General features: G+C 41.1%; 1 protein-coding gene across 4 annotated transcripts in view; it reads left to right on the forward strand.

Annotated features, from left to right (window-relative positions):
• Positions 1-20155, forward strand: part of LOC140210700 (rifampicin phosphotransferase-like) — a 208439-nt gene that overhangs the window by 14374 nt on the left and 173910 nt on the right. For 3 of the 4 annotated variants that reach the window (XM_072279895.1, XM_072279897.1, XM_072279896.1), the window contains exons 2-4: positions 16287-16421; positions 17228-17352; positions 18899-18967. In XM_072279895.1, the coding sequence (XP_072135996.1) occupies positions 16287-16421; positions 17228-17352; positions 18899-18967 (329 nt within the window). Of the gene's footprint in view, positions 1-16042; positions 16145-16286; positions 16422-17227; positions 17353-18898; positions 18968-20155 lie in introns of those variants that run through there. The other variant, XM_072279898.1, reaches the window with a different exon arrangement.

Consider the following 20155-nt stretch of genomic DNA (forward strand, 5'->3'; position numbering starts at 1 on the left):
ACAAAGGGCTATGTTCTCTCTCTCTCTCTCTCTCTCTCTGAATCCATTAACCAGATGATATCTTTAAAACCTAGCTTTCCCTATCAGAACTATCCCCTTTGTCCTAACCATCTCCCCTGGTCTCCCAGCAGCTTAATACTCACGTATTTTCTGTCCTTCCCAGTTCTGATGTAGAATCTTTTATTTATTTGTAAATGTAGTCATAAGGTTGGAAATGCAGTAGCCAAAATTAGCACAGCAAGTTCCCATGATAGAGTAATGGCCAGGTAATCATGCCTTACAATGATTTTGAGGGATGAACATTGACAGGATAGAGGGCTGTGGGTAACGCAAGGTAATTTCTAAAGTAAGTACGTGTTCGGCACAGCACTGTGGGCTGAAGGGCCTATATTGTGCTGTAGGTTTTTTATGTTTCTATGTAGGATATTCTGATGACCCAATATCAGCAGCAGGATCAGGCCACAGCAACGAGGTTTCTCGCAGGTCAGCGACGCTTGTTTAAAAGTACAGAAGGACCAAGCAGGGCGGTCATTTTTGGGAGTAGGCCAGTGATGTGAGTAGGAGTATTAGTCTTTGGCTCAAAGGAGGCTTCAGCTTGAAAGAGGCGTTGGCTCTGGGTAAGCTTTTATTAAGGTTCCCTTTTTTCCCTCTTACTGTATCCTACTGTAGTAAATGCTGTTGTTTGTTCTTCATGCTGGATGTTGGAACCCCGGGAACCCAGAGTCTCCCAGGGAACTACATCTGCCTGAAGTGCATCTGGCTGCAGCTCCTTGAAGACTGTGTTGGGAATATGGAACAGTGGGTGGATGATCTTAGGCTTATATGAGAGAATGAGGAAATAATCGGAGTTACGGGGAAGTAGGCACCCGAAAGTTGCAGGAGGCAGGTAGCTGGGTGATTGTCAGGAAAAATGGAAATCTGGATAGGGAGTTAGCACAGAGCACCCCTGTGGCCATTCCTTCAATAATAAGTGTATCACTTTGGGTACTGTTGTGGGGGATGACATCCCAGGGGAATGCCAAGGAGACTGGGTTAAGGGCACTGAGCGGAGGTATATGGTGCAGAAGGGAAAGAGGGAGAAAAGTTGAACAATAATGATGGACAACTCAATAGTCAGGGGAAGAGACTGGAGATTCTGTGGATGTGAATGGGACACCATGTTGCCTCCCAGGTGACAGAGACGGGGACATTTTGGATGGTGTCCACATCATTTTGGAGAGAGAAAGAGAGAGGGATAGCAATCAGATGTCTTGGTACATATTGGTACCAAAGACGAGGGAAGGAAAAGCAAAGAGGTCCTGAGAAGTGAATTTAGAGATCTAGGTGGACAGCTGAGAAACAGGATCTCCAGGGTGGTAAGTTCTGGATTGCTGCCCGTGAGGGTAGAAATAGGGTGATTTGACAGATAAATGCGTGGCTGAGAAACTGGTGCAGGGGGCAAAGCTTCAGGTTCTTGGATCATTGGGATCTCTTCTGGGGAAGATATGACATGTTCAAAAGTGATGGGTTGCACCTGAACCCGAGGGGGACCAATATTCTTGTGGGCAAGTTTGTTAGAGCTGTTGGACAGACTTTAAACTAATTTGGCAGGGTGGTGGGAACCAGTGTGAAGGGACTCAATAGGATGGATGTTAAAAATGCAAAGCTGCCGTGCAGTCAGACTGTCAGGAAGGGCAGGCAGATGATAGGACATTATTGCAGCCAGCAGGGTCAGTATCAGTGCATTAGGGATGCAGAATCAAATAGGGTAGCACAAACAGCACTCAAAGTATTATATCTCAATGCACGGAGTATAAGAAATAAGGTGGATGATCTTGTTGCACTATTACAGATTGTCGGATATGATGTCGTGGCCATCACTGAATCGTGGTTGAAGGATGGTTGTAGTTGGGAGCTAAATGTCTAGGGTTACACGTTGTATTAGAGGGATAGGAATGTAGGCAGGAAGGATGGTGTGGCTCTACTGGTAAAGAATGGCATCAAATCAGTGGAATGATGTGACATAGGATCAGAAGATGTAGAGTTCTTGTGGGTTGAGTTAAGAAGCTGCAAGGGTAAATGGACCCTGATGGCAGTCATATACAGGCCTCCCAACAGTGGCTGGGATGTGGACCACAGATTACAATGGGAAATAGAAAAGGTGTGTTAAAAGGGCAATATTATGATAGTCATGGGAGATTTCAACATGGAGGTCAATTGGGGAAATTCAGGTTGGAAATTGATCTCAAGAGAGTGAATTTGCTGAATGCCTACGAGGTGGCTTTTTAGAGCAGTTTGTTGTTGAGATCAGCTATACTGGATCGGGTGTTATATAATGAATCAGAAGCAATTAGTGAGTTTAAGGTAATAGAATCCTTAATAGAATTTGATAGGGAGAAAGTAAAGTCTGCTGTGGCAGTTTTTTCAGTGGAGCAAAGAAAATTACAGTGGTATGAGAGGAGTTGGCCAAAGTAAATTGGAAGGAGATGCTGGCAGGGATGACAGCAGAGTAGCAATGACAAAGTTTCTGGGAAAACTGAGAAAGGTCCAGGATATATATATATTCTGAAAATGAAGAAATACTCAAAATGCAAAATAGTACAACTGTGGCTGACAAGGGAAGTCGAAGCTAATGAGAGCATACAACAAAGCTAAAATTAGTTGGAAGACAAAGAATTGGGAAGCTTTTAAAAACCTACAGAGAGCAACTAAAAGGACCATTAGGAGGGAAAAGATGAAATATGAAAGCATGCTAGCAAACTATCAAAGTGGACAGTAGAAGATTTTCCAAGTAAGTTTAAAATAAATAAATCAGAGATGAAAGTGGATATAGGACCACCAGAAAATGAAGCTGGAGAAATAATAACCATGGCCGAGGAGATGGCAGATGAATTAAATGAGTATTTTGCATCAGTCTTCGCTATGGAAGACACTAGCAGTGTTCTAGATATTGAAGGATGTGAGGGAAATTAAGTGAGTGAAGTTACAATTACAAGGGAGAAGGTGCTCAAAAAGCTGAAAGACCTAAGGGTATATAAGTCACCTGAACCAGATGAACTGCACCCTATGGTTCTGAAAGAGGTAGCGGTAGAGACTGTGGGGGCATTAGTAATGATCTTTCAAAAATCATTAGATGGTGCCAGAGGAATGGAAAATTACAAATGTCACTCCACTCTTTAAGAAAGGAGAAAGGCAGCAGAAAGGAAATGATAGACCAGTTAGCCTGACTTCAGTGGTTGGAAAGATGTTGGAGTCAATTGTTACGGATGAGGTTATGGAGTGCTTAGTGACAGAGGACAAGATAGGACAAAATTAGCATGGTTCCCATAAGGCATAATTAGAATATTGGTTGATTGGTAGGAGGCAGTGAGTGGGAATAAAATGATCCTTTTTCTGTTTGGCTTCCAGTGACAAGTATTGTTCCACAGGGTTGGTGTTGGGACTGCTTTTTGTGCTGTATATCAGTAACTTAGATAATGGAATAGTTGGCTTTGTTGCCAAGTTTGCAGCTGATACAAAGATTGATGGAGGGGCAGGTAGTGTTGTGGAAACATATAGGCTACAGAAGGTCTTAGACAGATTAGGAGAATGGGCAAGAGAGTCACAAATGAAATACAATGTTGAAAAATGCGTGGTCATGCACTTTTATAGTAGAAATAAATATACTGGCTATTTTCTAAATGGGGAGAAAATCCAAAAATCTGAGATACAAAGGGACTTAGGAGTCCTAATGCAGAATACCTTCCATGCAAGTAGAGTCGGTGGTGAAGAAGGCAAATAAAATATTAGCATTAATTTCAAGAGGTCTAGAACACAGGAATATGGATGTGATGCTGAGGCTTTATAAGGCACTGTTGAGGCCTCACATTGAGTATTGTGAATTGTTTTGTTCTCCTCATCTAAGAAAAGTTTCAGAAGAGGTTCACAATGGTGACATCAGGAATGCAACGGTTATCATATGAGGAAAATTTGATAGCTCTGGATCCGTACTCACTGGAATGTAGATGGATGAGGGAGGATCTCATTGAATCCTTTCGAATGTTGAAAGGCCTAGACAGAGTAGACGTGGAAAGGATGTTTCTCATGGTGGAGAAGTCTAAAAGAGGGCACAGACTCAGGATAGAGGGCATATATTCAAAACAGAGATGCAGAAACTTTCTTTAGCCAGAGCGTGGTGAATTTGTGGAATTTATTATTACAGGCAGCTGTGGAGACTAGGTCATTGGGTGTACTTAAGGCAGCGCTTGACAGGTTCTTGATTGGGCACAGCATCAAAGGTTACGGGGAGAAGGCCGGGGAGTGGGGCTGAGGAGGGAGACAAATGATCAGCCATAACTGAATGGCAGCGCAGACCTGATGAGCTAAATGGCCTGATTCTGCTCCTATGTCTGATGGTATTGTGATATTCAGGATGGCAATCATATTCATTACTTACATCAGCCTGAGAGAACCTAGAATTAATATCCCTCATCTAAGAGCTCAACAGTCCCAACATCACTACACAAAGGCAATGCATTAATGTGTTGATCACATTGGTTGGCATGGTAGCTTGGCGGTTAGCACAATGTTTTACAGTATAGATGATCCGGGTTCAGTTCCTGCTGCAAACTGTAAGGGGTTTGTACTTTCTCCCCATGACCACGTGGGTTTCCTCCCACAGTCCAATTATGTACCCATTAGTAGGTTAATTGGTCATGGTAAATTGTCCTGTGGTTATGCTCAGACTAAATCAGGGGATTACTAGGCGATGTAGCTCAAAGGGCTGGAAAAATACATCTTTGACTTGAAATATTTAATTCTGTTTCTCCATCCTGAAATGATGTCCAATCCACTGAGTGTTTCCCAGCATTTTCGATCTGTATTTCAGATTTCAAAATCTGCAAGTATTCAGTTTACCCTTTCCATTATTGGATAAAATGCCATATGAAGTTGGCCATGCATAGTGCCAAACTACTGTCAAAGAGATGCCAGCAGATCAATGCAGAGCAATAAAGAGAGAAATCTGGAGATCTGTTAAATCCAGAAATGTCAGAGGAATTTGTTTCTGAGCACATTCATGAAACCCAATGCCAGGAAAGTGACTGAATGAATGAAATATCCCTTCTGAATTGCAAATTCAGAACAGTTGTAAATTAATCAGCTGGCTTATAGCATAAACAAGTAATTAGGAAAAATAAAATCAGATCAGTTCATCCTTGTATACACCAGCACAGGAAAATATGCAGATGCTGGAAATCCAAGCAACATAGACAAAATGCTGGAGGAACACTGCAGGCCAAGTAGCGTCTATGGAAAAGTCTAAACAGTTGACACTTCTGGCCGAGACTGTTCATCGGGCCTCTGGTAGCGGGTTTGGTTGAGAAATTGGAGGGCAGCAGAGATCAAAGAGGGGGAGAAGTGAGAGGGGGTTTCATTGAACTCTCCTCGCAAGGAAGATTTAAACTTCTTCAGAATATGCATCCCTGGAAGAGACTTTGCAAAGTAGTGGTAGCACAGAAATGAGAAGAGCTGCAGATGCTGGCAATTCAATCAACACATAAAATGCTGGAGGAATTCAGCAGGCCAGGCAGCATCTTGGGAAAAGTGTAAACAGTCGATGCTTTGAGCCGAAACCCTTCGCAGGACTGATGAAGGGCCTCAACCCGAGGTGTGATTACTCTTTTCCAAAGATGCTGCCTGGCCTGCTGAATTCCTCCAGCATTTTGTGTGTGTTGACTGCATCCCGGTGTATACAATGAGATTCTTTGCTCACCTGAAGCTCACTGTGTAAACATATACATGTTAATAAAAAAAAACAACAAAATACACCAGCAATGACCATGAAATATCGTGGTCAAGGCATAGTAATGTGTGCAAACTGTAATGCAAAAATAAGTACCATGGAGTACTGTGGAACATATTGTGTTGAGCCTTCTACCTTCGTTGCATCACCATTTGGTACAGAGGGGCCACTGCATAGGATCTGTAAAAGCTGTGAAAGGTTGAAACCCCAGCCAGCTCCATCATGGGCACTAGCCTCCCCATCATCAAAGGCATATTAGAAAGTTGATGCTTCATTAAGGTGGTGTTCATCATTAAGGACCCCCCCCCCACCCCCAGTAAGGAATCAGAGAAGAGGTACTGTAGCTCGTCCCCCAACACACACATACAACATTTTAGGAACAGCTTCAGGAAGCTCCATCAGATCTCAGAATGGACAATGAGCCTATGAATGCTACCTCACTTTTTTTACACTATTTATATATCGTACTGTACTGCTGCCACAAAGCTACAAATTTCACAACATAAACCTGGTTCTGTATCTGATTCTGAAATGCTAAAGTGACAAAAAGGGCAGAGGTAGAAGTAAGGATTTGAGCACGTGCCACTGAGTCTGAACAATGTCTAATGTCCAAAAAAAAGAGGAATTTGGCATGTAAAACCACCAGTGCTTATAGCGAATTCAATGAAGTCAAGTTTAATTAAGATGGCGTTCCTCTGGGGCCAAGATGCAAAATGTACAAAATGGCACATTCAAGTATAGTGAGCAAACATTTAAAACAGCAAAGAAATAGTCAATCAAAAAAAATATAGTCTAAGATCCTGAGTGACATGGCTCACAATTGATGGTACAGTCTCTTGGCAGTGTGCAGACCTCGGTAATCCAGCCTGTCATTCCATTGCTCAAACACAGAATGGCAGTACTGACGGGTGAGATCAGTCCCCAGCCCAGCATGGACACCATGCTACAACGCTCCCACAGCTTGAGACCTAGTCCTCGCAACAGCCGAGGCTGCACAGCTACCGTATCGTCTGTCGTGCCACCAGGCAAGGATATCGGGCCTGCGGCAACTTGCATTATCACTGTCCAACAAGAGTCTTGCGACGGCAAGTGAAACTGCCGAGACCATCTCCCGTGGTTACGCTGCATGCTGCCTTCGCATAGCAACTCGGGTGCTTTCAAGTAGCAGGTAGCAACACAGCCCCCAGCCAGGTCAGCTCCCCCAGACCCAAAATGTCTCCTGTGACATCCCGGCTGGCTCTGCTGCCAACACCTGTTCAGCGAGTCCCATCAACGAGCAGCTCACTGATGGAGTAGCCCTGCAGCACCTAATGTCCTCGCCGTAGAACTATCTCTTGATTGTTTACAAAGAGAAATGCACCTTTGGTTGGCCCCCCAGAGACAGCTATGTTTGAGCACCCTGCCGTCTTACTGGAAGCTTGAAGTAGATCAAGGTCACAACAGCTGTGTCATGCAATGTAAAGTAAAGGATACTAGCAGCAAGCAGTGAGAGTTACGGTTAGTGAGTCTATACAAGGCAGCTTTCAACTTCAAGCTTGAGTTGGGTCTCACAGGCCTGAATTTCAGTGCTGAATGTTGAAGTATTAGTGGCTGAATGCTGTGGAGTAACTGGAAAAAGAAGAACATGGCGTGTTGTTGAAAAGACCTCCAGTAATGAGCTCCTCATCCTAGGAATAATCGTGTAGCTTTCCTACTCAGCCTTGTGGGATCTTGTTACGAATTCACCTTATAATGTCGTCCAGTTCTGTTAATGTCCTTAAACTGTACCTTCGTATAGCAACAATCAAAAGATCACCTGCTGCTTGTGTTACCTTTTGCACAATTATTCTGAATCACTTGTCTCTGCCTCTTAACCCATCAAACCGTCTCCTGTGCCTATGACAATTAAAGCCAGGAATGTAGCAGCTAATTACTGAGGAAGCTCAATAATCAGTCAGACACTGTGTACATACATCTATTGATGCTTCTGGACACATCTTCAGTGATGTTCCTGGAATCATCGGGTGTTTCGGGTCTTTCAACATCATACAACCTCCTCCAGGTGACCCAGCCGGGGCTGATCAGACCCCAGCTTGTGTCCAGATGGCTAGCTACTTATGACTCCATGGCTCCCCTCTTTTGAGGCACCGCCATCTTGAGACCCTCTCTGCCACATCGGTGGTACTGCGGATGACTCTCCTCTTCCTCTCTCCCTCGATGCCCAAAATGCTGAAGGCTCTAACTAAAGAATGGGCTACGAATCCCCTACAACCAACCTCCACTGGGGGACGCCTCGCTCTCCATTCAGCCTGCTGACCGTTGCTGACCAGTCCTGCGTACTTGGAGAGCAAAACAAGCTAATACACCGATTGTGTAATGTATCTAACAGGCTAGCTCGGGGATCTATCCCCATCAGCATTGGCATCTGCAGTCTAAGTCATCCAATCCCACGTTGCCCAGTAGCGCTCAGTGATGAAATGCTTTGAGAGGTTGATCATGACTAGCATGAACTCCTGCCTCAGCAAGGGCCTAGACCCATTGCAATTTGCTTATCGCCACAATGGGTCAATGGCAGACGTGATCTCAATGGCTCTCCACACGGCTTTAGACCGCCTGGACGATACAAACACCTACGTCAGGATGCTGTTCATTGACTATAGCTCAGCATTTAATACCATCATTCCCACAATCCTGATTGAGAAGTTGCGGAACCTGGGCTTCTGTACCTCCCTCTGCAATTAGATCCTCGACTTCCTAACCAGGAGACCACAATCGGTGATATCATATCCTCCTCGCTGGAGATCAACCCTGGCGCAACTCGGGTGTGTGCTTAGCCCACTGCTCTACTCTCTCTATACCCATGACTGTGTGGCTAGGCACAACTCAAATACCATCTATAAATTTGCTGACGATACAACCATTGTTGGTAGAATTTCAGGTGGTGATGAGAGGGCGTACAGGAGTGAGATATGCCAACTAGTGGACTGGTACCACAGCAACAACCTGGCACTCAACATCAGTAAGACAGAAGAGCTGATTGTGGACTTCAGGAAGGGTAAGATGAAAGAACACATACCAATCCTCATAGAGGGATCAGAAGTGGAGAGAGTGGGCAGCTTCAAGTTACTGGGTGTCAAGATTTGTGAGGATCTAACCAAGTCCCAACATATTGATGTAGTTATAAAGAAGGCAAGACAGCAGCTATATTTCATTAGGAGTTTGAAGAGATATGGCATGTCAACCAATATACTCAAAATTTCTATAGATGTACCATAGAGATCATTTTGACAGGCTGCATCACTGGCTGGGGTGGGGGGGAGGTGCTACTGCACAGGACTGAAAGAAACTGCAGAGGGTTGTAAATCTAGTCAATCTAGACAGCTCCATCTTGGGTACTACCTTACAAAGTATCCAGGACGTCTTCAGGGAGCGGTGTCTCAGAAAGGCAGCGTCCATTATTAAGGACCTCCAGCACCAAGGGCATGCCCTTTTCCCATTGTAACCATCAAGTAGGAGGTACAGAAGCCTGAAGGCACACACTCAATGATTCAGGAACAGCTTCTTCCCCTCTGTCATCCGATTCCTAAATGGACATTGAACCCTTGGACACTACCTCACTTTTTAATATACAATATTTCTGATTTTTGCATGTTTTGATCTATTCAATATGAGTATACTGTAATTGATTTACTTATTTTTTTTCATTTTTTTCTCTTCTCTATTATGTATTGCATTGAACTGCTGCTGTAGAGTTAACAAATTTCACGTCACATGCCGGTGATAATAAACTGGATTCTGATTCTGGTTCATCACGGCTAATTAGACTGCATGTTCAAGGCTAATGTCTCTGCCTAAAAATACCGCACATAACATGGAATGCCTTGGGCTCCAAATGCTACAATGTGAGCTCCTAAGTTAAAAGGCAGAATTCATCATTGCTTAATTGTAAACCAAATCTTAAACTTACTGTGATCATATAAAAATATTTATTACACAGCTTGCTATGGTTGGGAAAAAGAGAATGTTTATATAAACACAAGTTCATGTCTGGAAAACAGGAATAATTTGCTCTTCAACACCTATTTGGGTGTGTACTGTCTCGGCGCTGTATTTAACAAAGTATTTAATGTATTATTTAAAAAGGAAATGTGATTGACATTGTAAATAGAGTGTATGTTAGGACAGTAATTGTAGAGGAATGTGTTGATGACCTTTCTGGTGTCTTTTGCTATGAATAAATTATTAAGAATTGGCCTGTACATGGTGTACTGGCTCTATCCAAAAAAAAATCAAGCCAGCACATTCCCAATTGATCCTACCCCACCACCACCACTGCTTTATGACAGCTATGAAGATTCATTCCTTTTAGATACTTAACCAGCTGCATTTTGTTGCTACAATTAAATGTCTCCACTGTTTAAAACAAAATGAGTGGACGTCATTGGGGACATGCCAGATTTCCTAGGCCTTCTGAAAGAAGTAGAGCTGGTGGTGTGCTTTCTTGGCTATAGTGTTCACTTAGCTGGACTAGGGCAAATATGTATAACCAGGAACTTGAAGCTCTCAACCACCTCAACCTCATCACTATTGATACAGACATTGCATCATTATTTACTACATGGTTAACCCATTAAACCTTAACAGTGACTTCAAATACCACTTCAGGCCTTCTCAGTGCAGGTCTAGAATGAAGGTTGTGATATGGAGTATTTGTCATCTTACGAACAAATTGCTAAGGTTAAATGGTTTCAGTTCAGTTTGGTGACTAGGAAGAGGTGCAGAATGTTTGTTGACAAAATTCCAGAGAAGTCTTATCACAAGGACAACTTCATTACTTCAGTGATGTTTAAGAAGCACTCAAGCAATGCTTGCTGTTTAATTCCTCTCATTATCTTCCTCAACCAGCAGCATGGTCATGCTTCAGATTATTCATGTGTGCTGGAAATGTTCCAATAAGCAATATTAATAGGTGTGACTCTATCTGGCTGAATGTTTTTAGAATAAATAATCTTCAGTCCAAAACTGTTAATTAGTTTTTAATTAGAGGTATTTTTGCACAGATACATTTCCCATTCTCCAACCTCTTAAAATAAAAAAGAGCTACAAGGCAGAACATTTTGCAATTAGTATCAGTAAATGAAATGACCTGTTTTTTTGGGGGAACATAAATGGTGAAAAGTTGCCATTATCCAGTTCTTGCTGGAATCTTAAATTCCTCCCAAGCCATGTAATAATAATTGAGGTTCCCAGATAAGTTGCAAAGGGATAACCCTACTCGGGTATGTTTGCAGCTTTGTAATATTATTTAGTCTTCAAGTATCTGTATTTATGATTTTACTTTTGAGAGATACAGCTTATTTTGTGGAGTCTCTCAAAGCCAGACTCAAAGCATACATGGTAAAACAACTATGGTCTAATGAACCTTGATGTTTTTTTACACCTAATTGTTACAGATTATATGTTCCTCATGAAATGCAGGATTGCATTATCAAACAATCACTCTGCTTGGATTCATTTAGAGATCAGCAACAGTGTTATCTAAGTGTACCTGTAATTGGAAAACATTTTCAAACTTACCATGCTTGGATTGCTAAACCTTGTTACAGTGACCTATACCTAATACAGCATAATTTGTAAAAGGCAAACTCTTGAAAATTAGATATGTTTACATAGTGTAGGAAAGTAGTCAACAAAGATAACTTGGGTTTCACTGATTTCCTCTCTCTGAAAATTTACAGGCAAGTTTCATTCTTTTTTATCTCCTTTAATATATTATTTCGTACTGTTTATTTCAGCTGTTTATCATTGCTTTTTTTTGTGTGAGGGAGCAGGTTGAGGGTTAGGAGTTTTTGATGTTCCAGCTGCTGTTTTCCATGTAGGCAAGCTGTTAGATTTTTGTGCAAGGAAGAGGGTGGGGGTTTTGGGGTTTGCAAGTTTTGTTTCTTTTTCATGCCAGGGTGGGGGGAAGGTGATTTCTTTTCTTTCTGTTTTTTTCTGTATTTTATGGCCAGCTGGAGAAGGTGAATGTCATGGTTCTATTGTACATGCATATTTTGACAATAATATCCGCAGATAGAAAGGTTGTGAGTGGTGGTAAAAAATCTTCTGAGGTGTATATATTTCAATGCTAGGAGTATTGCGGGGAAGGCGGATGAGTTGAGGGCGTGGATTGACACGTGGAATTATGATGTTGTAGCAATTAGTGAAACTTGGCTACAGGAGGGGCAGGACTGGCAGCTTAATATTCCAGGGTTCCGATGTTTCAGATGTGATCGAGGCAGAGGAATGAAAGGTGGGGAGTAGCATTGCTTGTTAGGGAAAATATTACAGCAGTGCTCGGGCAGGACAGATTAGAGGGCTTGTCTACTGAGTCCTTATGGGTGGAGCTGAGAAACAGGAAAGGTATGGCCACATTAGTGGGATTGTATTACAGACCACCCAATAGTCAACAAGACTTGGAAGAGCAAATCTGCAGAGAGATAGCAGGCAACTGCAGGAAACATAAAGTTGTGGTGGTAGGGGATTTTAATTTTCCATACATTGATTGGGACTCTCATACTGTTAGGGGTCTAGATGGTTTAGAGTTTGTAAAATGTGTTCAGGAAAGTTTTCTAAATCAGTATATAGAGGGACCAACTAGAGGGGATGCAATATTGAATCTCCTGTTAGGAAACGAATTAGGGCAAGTGACAGAAGTCTGTGTAGGGGAGCACTTTGGTTCCAGTGATCATAACACCATTAGTTTCAATTTGATCATGGGCAAGGATAGATCTGGTCCTAGGGTTGAGGTTCTGAACTGGAAGAAGGCCAAATTTGAAGAAATGAGAAAGGATCTAAAAAGCGTGGATTGGGACAGGTTGTTCTCTGGCAAAGATGTGATTGGTAGGTGGGAAGCCTTCAAAGGGGAAATTTTGAGAGTGCAGAGTTTGTATGTTCCTGTCAGGATTAAAGGCAAATTGAATAGGAATAAGGAACCTTGGTTCTCAAGGGATATTGCAACTCTGATAAAGAAGAAGAGGGAGTTGTATGAAATGTATAGGAAACAGGGGGTAAATCAGGTGCTTGAGGAGTATAAGAAGTGCAAGAAAATACTTAAGAAAGCAATCAGGAGGGCAAAAAGAAGACATGAGGTTGCTTGGCAGTCAAAGTGAAGGATAATCCAAAGAGCTTTTACAAGTATATTAAGAGCAAAAGGATTGTAAGGGATAAAATTGGTCCTCTTGAAGATCAGAGTGGTCGGCTTTGTGCGGAACCAAAGGAAATGGGGGAGATCTTAAATAGGTATTTTGCGTCTGTATTTGCTAAGGAAGCTGGCATGAAATCTATGGAATTGAGGGAATCAAGTAGTGAGACCATGGAAACTGTACAGATTGAAAAGGAGGTGCTTGCTGTCTTGAGGAAAATTAAAGTGGATAAATTCCCGGGACCTGACAGAGTGTTCCGTCGGACCTTGAAGGAGACTAGTGTTGAAATTGCGGGGGCCCTGGCAGAAATATTTAAAATGTTGCTGTCTACGGGTGAAGTGCCAGAGGATTGGAGAGTGGCTCATGTTGTTCCGTTGTTTAAAAAAGTATCGAAAAGTAATCCGGGAAATTATAGGCCGGTGAGTTTAACGTCAGTAGTAGGTAAGTTATTGGAGGGAGTACTAAGAGACAGAATCTACAAGCATTTGGATAGACAGGGGCTTATTAGGGAGAGTCAACATGGCTTTGTGCATGGTAGGTCATGTTTGACCAATCTGTTGGAGTTTTTCGAGGAGGTTACCAGGAAAGTGGATGAAGGGAAGGCAGTGGATATTGTCTGCATGGACTTCAGTAAGGCCTTTGACAAGGTCCCGCATGGGAGGTTAGTTAGGAAAATTCAGTCGCTAGGTATACATGGAGAGGTGGTAAATTGGATTAGACATTGGCTCGATGGAAGAAGCCAGAGAGTGGTGGTAGAGAATTGCTTCTCTGAGTGGAGGCCACAGGGATCAGTGCTGGGTCCATTGTTATTTGTCATCTATATCAATGATCTGGATGATAATGTGGTAAATTGGATCAGCAAGTTTGCTGATGATACAAAGATTGGAGGTGTAGTAGACAGTGAGGAAGGTTTTCAGAGCCTGCAGAGGGACTTGGACCAGCTGGAAAAATGGGCTGAAAAATGGCAGATGGAGTTTAATACTGACAAGTGTGAGGTATTGCACGTTGGAAGGACAAACCAAGGTAGAACATACAGGGTTAATGGTAAGGCACTGAGGAGTGCAGTGGAACAGAGGGATCTGGGAATACAGATACAAAATTCCCTAAAAATGTCGTCACAGGTAGGTAGGGTCGTAAAGAGAGCTTTTGGTACATTGGCCTTTATTAATCGAAGTATTGAGTATAAGAGCTGGAATGTTATGATGAGGTTGTGTAAGGTATTGGTGAGGCTGAATCTGGAGTATTGTGTTCAGTTTTGGTCACCAAATTACAGGAAGGATATAAATAAGGTTGAAAGAGTGCAGAGAAGGTTTACAAGGATGTTGCCGGGACTTGAGAAACTCAGTTACAGAGAAAGGTTGAATAGGTGAGGACTTTATTCCCTGGAGCGTAGAAGAATGAGGGGAGATTTGATAGAGGTATATAAAATTATGATGGGTATAGATAGAGTGAATGCAAGCAGGCTTTTTCCACTGAGGCAAGGGGAGAAAAAAACCAGAGGACATGGATTAAGGGTGAGGGGGGAAAAGTTTAAAGGGAACATTAGGGGGGGCTTCTTCACACAGAGAGTGGTGGGAGTATGGAATGAGCTGCCAGAGGAGGTGGTAAATGCGGGTTCTTTTTTAACATTTAAGAATAAATTGGACAGATACATGGATGGGAGGTGTATGGAGGGATATGGTCCGTGTGCAGGTCAGTGGGACTAGGCAGAAAATGGTTCGGCACAGCCAAGAAGGGCCAAAAGGCCTGTTTCTGTGCTGTAGTTTCTATGGTTCTATGGTAAAATAAACCTTTGAAAATGCTCTATTTCATAACACAAAAAAACAAAGGATGCAATAATCTGAGGTAAAGTTTCATTCACAGTAATAATAATTACTCCTGAAATACAGTGACAACCTTTGTTTGGAATGCAATTTATACAGATCATTTCAGAATATAAATAGTGTCTTGGAGCACTACAACGTAGAAACAGGACCTTAAGTGCATTTAGTCCATGCAACTGTTATTCTGCTTCATCACATTGATCCTGGATTGAAGGCATAGCTTTCCAAACCCCTTGTATCCATGTACTTACCTAAACTTCTCTTAAATATTGAAATCAAACCCACATTCACCACTTCCTCTGGCAACTCACAGCACCCTCAAAGTGCAGAAGTTCTCCCTCAGGTTCTGCTTAAATATTTCACCTCACACCCTTAACTTATGTTCCCTCGATCTTGTTTCACCCAACCTCAGTGGAAAGAGCCTGCTTGCATTAAACCTGTCTATACCTCTCATAATTTCTATCAAATCTCCTCTCATTCTCCTACATTCCTGGGATTAAAGTCCTAACTGATTCAACTTTTCCCTATAACTCGGCAATATCGTTAAGAATTTTTATGTACACTTTCAATCTTACTGATGTCTTTTCTGTATATAGCACCTTGAGATAGTACAAAGGAAAAGCAATAAATGCATAATATAGTTGTATAGTTTCACTTAGAAAGTACAGTGCAGGTAGTCGATAAATGCAAAAGGTGATGACAAGGTAGAATGTGAGATTAGTAAACTGAAATACAGTGACAACCTTTGTTTTACATGCAATCTATACAGATAATTTCATAACATAAATAGAGTCTTAGACGCTAGATGTGAAATGTGTACATTATTGGGCATGAAATTTAAATTCTGTATGCAGCTATACTCCAATCATGAGAAATATGTAGCCATAAGAATACAATATTGTTTCAATAACTGTATATGCATATGAAGTATAAGCTAAAAAGTTTGAGAACATTGTTAGTCAAGAGCTTTCAAGAAATCCAAATGGAATACTTTGCAGGAGGCCCTGTGAAAAGAACAATTTTTCTGAGTATTCTATCTTTTAGTATTATTCAGCTTGGACAATTTATACCAAAGTGTCATCTTTGTGGTCAATGGCATGAGCCAATGAACAGTGAATGCAATGGACAATTGGTTCCAAATTTCACTGCCAGCTTATCTGAAAAAAACGGAGCAAACATAATTCACATCAAGGATCAGTACAAGGTTTCAATGTGCATCCCTGCTGATAACGAGAAAAGCAATTTGATCCAGATGGAAGGTTATCACAAGGAGTTCAAGATACAAAAAAGGAGAAGCCACTGTTGTCAGTTCTTTATGAGGATTGGAGGCAGTTCTATACTGTGTGGGAGAAAAAATCTAGGCTTAAGAAGTTTATCTGTTTGCAACATTATATTGTGTGAGTTATAAATTTATGCAAGTAATGGCATGTTTTAACTGATTGCACATCAGCAGGGAAAACCACTGTACAGCTTCGCTGAGTTTTGAAATTCTAATTTTACCATGGTAACAGGTCTTTGCCTCTTTCTATATCTTTGTAGGCTATCGACTCTGTTTATTTCATGGGATTCACACAAACAGATGAAACCTTCCTTGTTGTTCGTGTTTGCCGGAAACCAAATGGCTTGTGTGAAATATGGTTACTGCTTCGAGTTGATGGAATCGGATGCTTCCAGGTAGGTTGTGTTGGCGCTGGGGCTCCCACAACAACTGAATAAAACTATTTGCATCTTATTTTTAATGAGATCAATGGCAGCTACTTTATTTTAAACCAGAAAATCAGTAAAGTACAGGGCTGCAGAAGCTACCATATGGCACTGAAGAAGGCTGCAAAATAGGTTTGTGCAATGTACGATACAGTGCTTTTATGTTCATGGAGATTTGATATGCAAACCAGTGGAATGCTAACAAGCCTGCAATGGGTTTGATTCACTACCCTGATTAGCATTGCAAATTCTTTGGCATTTCGGAAGCAGTGTCAAGACTAAACCAAGGCTTTTGCAGTGAACTGTAAAGTAGAGCCCTGAATGAGATTTGGGTGGCACAGTGGTGCTGCACCTAGTCCTAGTGCCTCCACTGACTTGGGTTTGATCTAGATCTTGGGCACCCTCTATGTAGAATTTGCACATTCCAAATATATACATCAAGATAAGAACAAGGATCATTTCTCAATAGATAGTTACACAAAGGTATCAATAAGATACTTAGAGCACTTCTCTAACCTCAATACCCTGTAGTCTTTAGAGTTGATTATGTGAAGGTAATGTAGTTAAAAGAAGGGTTGCTATTACTATCTCTGAGGTAATTCAAAAGAAGCTATATTTAAAATGAATAATGCATTAATAGGTTTCACGATTTTCAATATCAACTTTTACTATATGTGGGCTGCCAACATTCAGGCTGGTAAGTGGAATCATTTCTCCATGTACTTGTGGTGATCTTCTGTATTGCTGCCAATATTCTGCAAAAATGTATCTTTCAGCATCCCATCCATCCGGACACTATCTATACTTTGGACAGTAAGAACTCCTGGAGTGCAGGTGGACTAAAACTGGAGTGTCTGGAGCCACTTCGGCGATGGCGAGTTTTCTTTAATGGACTTCTGAGGTCAGTATTGGGTCTAATGAAGATGTGACATTTCCTAAGTATCACATCTTCACTTGATGGCAGTAAACAGTATTCCTTGGCATTCAATTCATTTTAATATCTAAACAAATCTTATCGTGTATGAGAAATGTATATATTCTAAATAGTCTTGAAATCTCAGATGCCAGTAAGAGTCACGAGAAACTTAATTGGATAATTAATGAGTGTTGTGAAAGTGGAGATGCATTTTAACTGTGAATTATGCTTGAGACTTTTTTATATTTAAGTGTACACTGTAATGTGTACAAATGCGAAATGCCTAGCCTATCCAGCCACTCCTTATAACCCAAGACCTCTACTCCCAGTACCTCCTCATTAGTCTTTGTTGCATCCTCTCCGGATCAATAACATCCTTCCTTTAGCATGGTGACCAGAAGTGTATGCCCTCACTAATTCCTTGTGTAGCTGAAACATGACGTCCCAACTCCTGCACTCAATATTCTGACCAATGAAGGCAAGACTGCCAAACATCATCTTCTTAAAACTAAAATAAGCTGAGATTAGCTTTATTTGACCTATGTATGTTTAAACATATAGTGAAATATGTTGTTTTGTGTCAGCGGGCTACTCCAGGGTTTGGATTTGAGAACTTATTTTTGGTTTGGAATGCTTTTGTCCGCGTTAATTGCTAGCATGATTTGTTTTTTTCTTCTTTCTCTTGCGCATCAAGTGTTGGTCTTTTATTTTTATTCTTTTTTTTCTTTAATTGCGTCATTTCGGGTTTCTTGCTTTGTGGTTTCCTGTGAGCAAGCAAATCTCAAGGTTGTATAATTTATCCATTCTTTGATAACAAATAAATGAGTCTTAAACCTTGAAATGGACAACACAGTCCAAGATGCACTGGGGGCAGCATGCAAGTGTCACCATTTGCCTTTTCCAACTCATTTCCTTAAAACCAGTCCCTTTGTTAAAGGTGTCCTAGTATCTTGCACGCCTAAATTCCAAAATATTCCTTTTTAGTGGCATGGATATTTTGCAATTTCATTGCAGAAGTATAAAAGCATCTGTTGCAATAACATTTCACAATATATGCTTGGAGAAATATAACTGTACTTTGCTTTAGGATATCCCTGTAATTTGGAAAACCTTCAAAGAAATGGGAAATTCCTCTGATGGCTTCATTTTCTGTTTGTAAACATGCCTAAGTAAATAAAGTATTTGTGGTGCATGTGCAGTGCTAATCTGTTAATGCAGATCACGTAATGCATGGACTTTCACTGTGCATATTTTTCAAATGAAGGCACACTGATTTCTTATCGTCTGTCTATCTAATCCTATCATAGATCATTCAGAATACACCTCAATTTACAACGTGCTTATAAGAGTAGGTGACAACACGCTTGGCTGTTTTACAAGAGAGCATCCCTGACATTTTACTCCTTTTTGATTGCCATTAGTCTCTCATTGAAAACGTACTACTTCGTACTTAAGAAGTAATGAAAAAAAAACACTAGCATTCTGTGATGTTGTTTTCACAAATCTGCTTGTCTTTTTTTTATATATATAGAAAAGGACCATACAGGGACACATGTATGGAAGAAGAAGGCGAGCTCAAGCATGTGAAGATGTCTTTTGTGTAAGTTTGGTAAATTGAAAGAAAAGGCAAAGTGAAGAATATGTTCTTGAAACAATTTAGAAATATGTAGTGCCTCCTGTACACAGACTGACTGCAACAAAAACATGTTAAGCTCCCTGCAAATTTTATGCACCATTTTGACCAGTTAATTATTGCTTAGAATCTTAGTATTCTTGAACTGAGGGATGGGTTTGTTTATTTCATGGTCTGCTGCATGACTGGGTCAGGAGTTAGGTAAACAAGACCAAGCAAGAATAGCAGTGAATGTTTCAGACTTTTACAGTATCTCAGTAGTTTTGTGATCACTTAACGATAAGTTTCAAAAGAAAAACTTGAAGTTGTTAATTGAATTTAACTTTAAAGTTGCCATGGATTTATTGTCTGGATTGCTAATTTGTTAATGTAACCCATGTGCCACGGTTGTAATCTATAGATACTCCTGATCCACAAAGTACTGGATTTCATTTTTGATCATTAACATTTGCTGTATTAACTCAACATGAATGAAGAGAATGCTGTTAGTGGAAATGCACCACCTGCATTAGATGCTAGAAGGAAAGAAGCCATTTTCTGCTCCAAATGGTTTGCCAGTGATTGGAATAATTGCACCTGGTCTTTTAGGAAAGGAAATGTTGAGAGCTTACAACTGGTATTAGCAAACCCATTAATAGCAGCCTCAGTTGAATTACCCAACCATGGGATAAAAAATGTTGCTCCCTACTTCCAGAAGTCATTTCTATTGAAGTTGATGTAAAATAGCCTGTAAGTGGCAGGTTTGGTAAAGAAGAGAGAATATCTCTAATAGGATGTAGTTTTTTTCTTTCTGTCTCTGTGTCTCTCTTTCTCTGTCTCTCTCACACAGATGATTCCACAACATTTGACCAAGCATTCCAGGATGCCCTGTGTGCATGTCACATTTACTATATTGAGATATTGAACAAGTACACTGAATGGCCACTTTATTAGGTACACCGGTACGCCTGCTTGTTAATGCAAATATCTAATCAACCAATCATATGGCAGCATCTCAATGCATGAAAACAAGAGGTTCAGTTGTTGTTCAGACCAAACATCAGAATGAGGAAGAAATGTGATCTAAGTAACTTTGACTGTGGCATGGTTATTTGTTCAAGTTTTGAGTGTCTCCAAAACTGGGAATCTCCTGGGATTTTTATACACAACAGTCGC

The sequence above is a fragment of the Mobula birostris genome, chromosome 15 (assembly GCF_030028105.1).
Source record: "Mobula birostris isolate sMobBir1 chromosome 15, sMobBir1.hap1, whole genome shotgun sequence".
NCBI lineage: Eukaryota > Metazoa > Chordata > Chondrichthyes > Myliobatiformes > Myliobatidae > Mobula > Mobula birostris.